Raw genomic sequence first — 2,500 nt, forward strand, 5'->3', positions numbered from 1 at the left:
GGCAGAGAGAGAGAGAGGCAGGGAGAGAGAGAGAGGCAGGGAGAGAGAGAGAGGCAGAGAGAGAGAGAGAGAGGCAGGGAGAGAGAGAGAGGCAGGGAGAGAGAGAGAGGCAGAGAGAGAGAGAGGCAGGGAGAGAGAGAGAGGCAGGGAGAGAGAGAGAGAGGCAGGGAGAGAGAGAGGCAGGGAGAGAGAGAGGCAGGGAGAGAGAGAGGCAGGGAGAGAGAGAGAGGCAGGGAGAGAGAGAGAGGCAGGGAGAGAGAGAGGCAGGGAGAGAGGGAGAGAGGTTTTTTTTCCCATTGGTGTAATCTGAGATGTAATGAAAAGCGCTGCTTTGGGAAGTTGATCGTGTGTTTTGGTCTTGCCATCAGGATTTGACACTAAATTACACGGGAACTGCTTGTTTTATATTTCTTTGTGGAAGGAATGTACAAGAGGTGAAGGGAGGGCGACATCTTACAATGACCTCACAAGGTGAACCGGCGTAAGCCTTGCGATAATCGTGTTTGAGAATGCCTCGGTTGTTTCTAATTAATATGGTTTGTCCTGCTCTTTGTTCCCATCCGAGCATTGGGATACCAATTCTGGGATCCCAGGTTGAAATCCCACATTCTGTTTTGCATTATCATTTGTCTATCCATGCCCTTGTGATTCGTAGGAAGGTTCAGCCTCATCTCCCCCCAGCCCCTACCTCCCCCATTCTGCCGCAATTGCTTGACCACCCCTGCATTGTGTTCTGAACCACATGGAGGAAGATTACGAATGTATAGCTGTAATTTTTGGTGTTAGCCATTTTTCGACTCTGCATGTCGCTGGCGCAGCCAAAAGCAATTGATCCTAGTTCTAGTTTTGGTCATGCCACGATCCACGCTGCTTTCACGTGTCCCATTTATTCTGTTCCCTGCCAGGTTTTGTGAACAGGCTTTCAATAATTTCCACTGATTGCCTCCTGGAGGTTTCAAAGTGAACTGGAATACAATTTTTCCACATCCTGGAGCACAACAGTGTATTATTGGTGTGCATTTCCTTATTGTTAAAAGTTGAGTCATTATGGTGTTTCGCAGTCGTTTCGTGGGTCCATTTTGTCGGAAAGTCCTGATGAGGTTTTGTCTCTTTCCTCTTTAGAGCCACGATGAAGAGGCTATCGTGGATCGAGGAAAAACGAGTGTAAACCTCACGACTAATTATGCGGAGGAAGAACTGCACGGTAAACCGACCATTCAATTATTCATTCGTTCGTTTCCCTGTTTCCTTCCCACCAACGGCTCACCGTTCCATAAGTGCTGCAAACTCGAAGTCATGAATGACTATCCATGTCCTGGTTGTAAGTCGCATTGGAACGCAAGCACACGTCACGTGTCGACCCGGTACGAGTGCCCTTTGTGCCTACGGGGACGTGATGTTCCAAAGTATGTCTCTGATTATCACTCGGGTTACCCAAGTATTGTACGCAAAGGTCCTCCTCGTTCTACCACCTCTTCAACATGGCTTGCAATGTTGAATAATTAAATAATTACTATACAAGCAGCTATTGACGTCGTTGCCTAAAATTCAGTTTTACTCTCCTTTTCACACCTTTCACGAAGACATTGTTCAGAATCTTGCTTCGTTCACAGTTCAGCAGTGTGAAGTGTTTGAGTTCATTCCTTAAAAGTTTTTACTGACTTGGTTTCTGGATTGCTGATTTTTTTGGGGGTTTTTTTTCTGGACTTTTTAATTTTTCATCCGCTCAGGACATAAGAGATTGGAGAGGTGATCCCACTGGGGAGGGAGGGGTGGATGGGCTCATACGACGCAGCTGTGAACAGAATTATTAGGGTCGTTAGTAGATGTACGATGTTGTTTTAAGCTTTCATTTGATTAATCTTAACAATAAAAGAGGTTTTTACATCGGCCACCGAAGGTGAAGGTGGTTATGCTTTCAGCCCTCTCTGTCTATTTGTTTGTTTGTTTGTCTGTGTCTGTCGTCTGTGTGCAGGATATCTCTAAAAGTTGTGGATGGACCCAGATGAAATTTGGTGGGCAGGTTGGATGTGACGAGGAGGAACTGATTCGATTTTGGTGAAGAGCCAGATCCGGTTCCGTCTACTCAAATTTTAAAAGTGATTCATCACCATTGAGAGATGGGTCCAAAAACGATATGCAGCACAACATCTCAAAAAGTTGTGGACAGGTTAGGACGAAACTTGATGGACACGTTGAGTGTGTGACCACGACAAATTGATTCGATTTCCCTGAAGATACGAATCCGGATCTGGATACGAGAATTCTTTTTTTTTTTTAAGTGATTCTTCACCATTGAGAGATCGGGCCAAAAACGATGTATAGCACGATATCTCAAAAATGTATTGGGCCTGATATGTTCTCCTGGATTAGGCATTACATGGTGGAGGTATGCGCTCTACTGAGTGCCCTTCAAGTTTTTGTTTGTTTTTGACAGTTTTATTGCTACTTCTGTGTTTTATTATGCATTTATTTGTTTATTGCAGCACATCGCACCGTC

At 45.1% G+C, this 2,500-nt stretch overlaps 1 protein-coding gene across 6 annotated transcripts in view; it reads left to right on the top strand.

Moving 5' to 3' along the window:
- The window catches only part of LOC147027985 (electroneutral sodium bicarbonate exchanger 1-like), a 215,700-nt gene that overhangs the window by 76,775 nt on the left and 136,425 nt on the right, over positions 1-2,500 (top strand). For 4 of the 6 annotated variants that reach the window (XM_085877883.1, XM_085877880.1, XM_085877882.1 and 1 more), the window contains 2 exons: positions 1,123-1,204; positions 2,487-2,500. The exon at positions 2,487-2,500 is cut by the window's right edge and continues 139 nt beyond it. In XM_085877883.1, the coding sequence (XP_085734009.1) occupies positions 1,123-1,204; positions 2,487-2,500 (96 nt within the window). Of the gene's footprint in view, positions 1-905; positions 1,013-1,122; positions 1,205-2,486 lie in introns of those variants that run through there. The other 2 variants (XM_085877885.1, XM_085877886.1) reach the window with 2 other exon arrangements.

Source organism: Eptatretus burgeri, chromosome 4, assembly GCF_056783735.1.
Source record: "Eptatretus burgeri isolate ZD-2024b chromosome 4, Ebu_testis_v1, whole genome shotgun sequence".
NCBI lineage: Eukaryota > Metazoa > Chordata > Myxini > Myxiniformes > Myxinidae > Eptatretus > Eptatretus burgeri.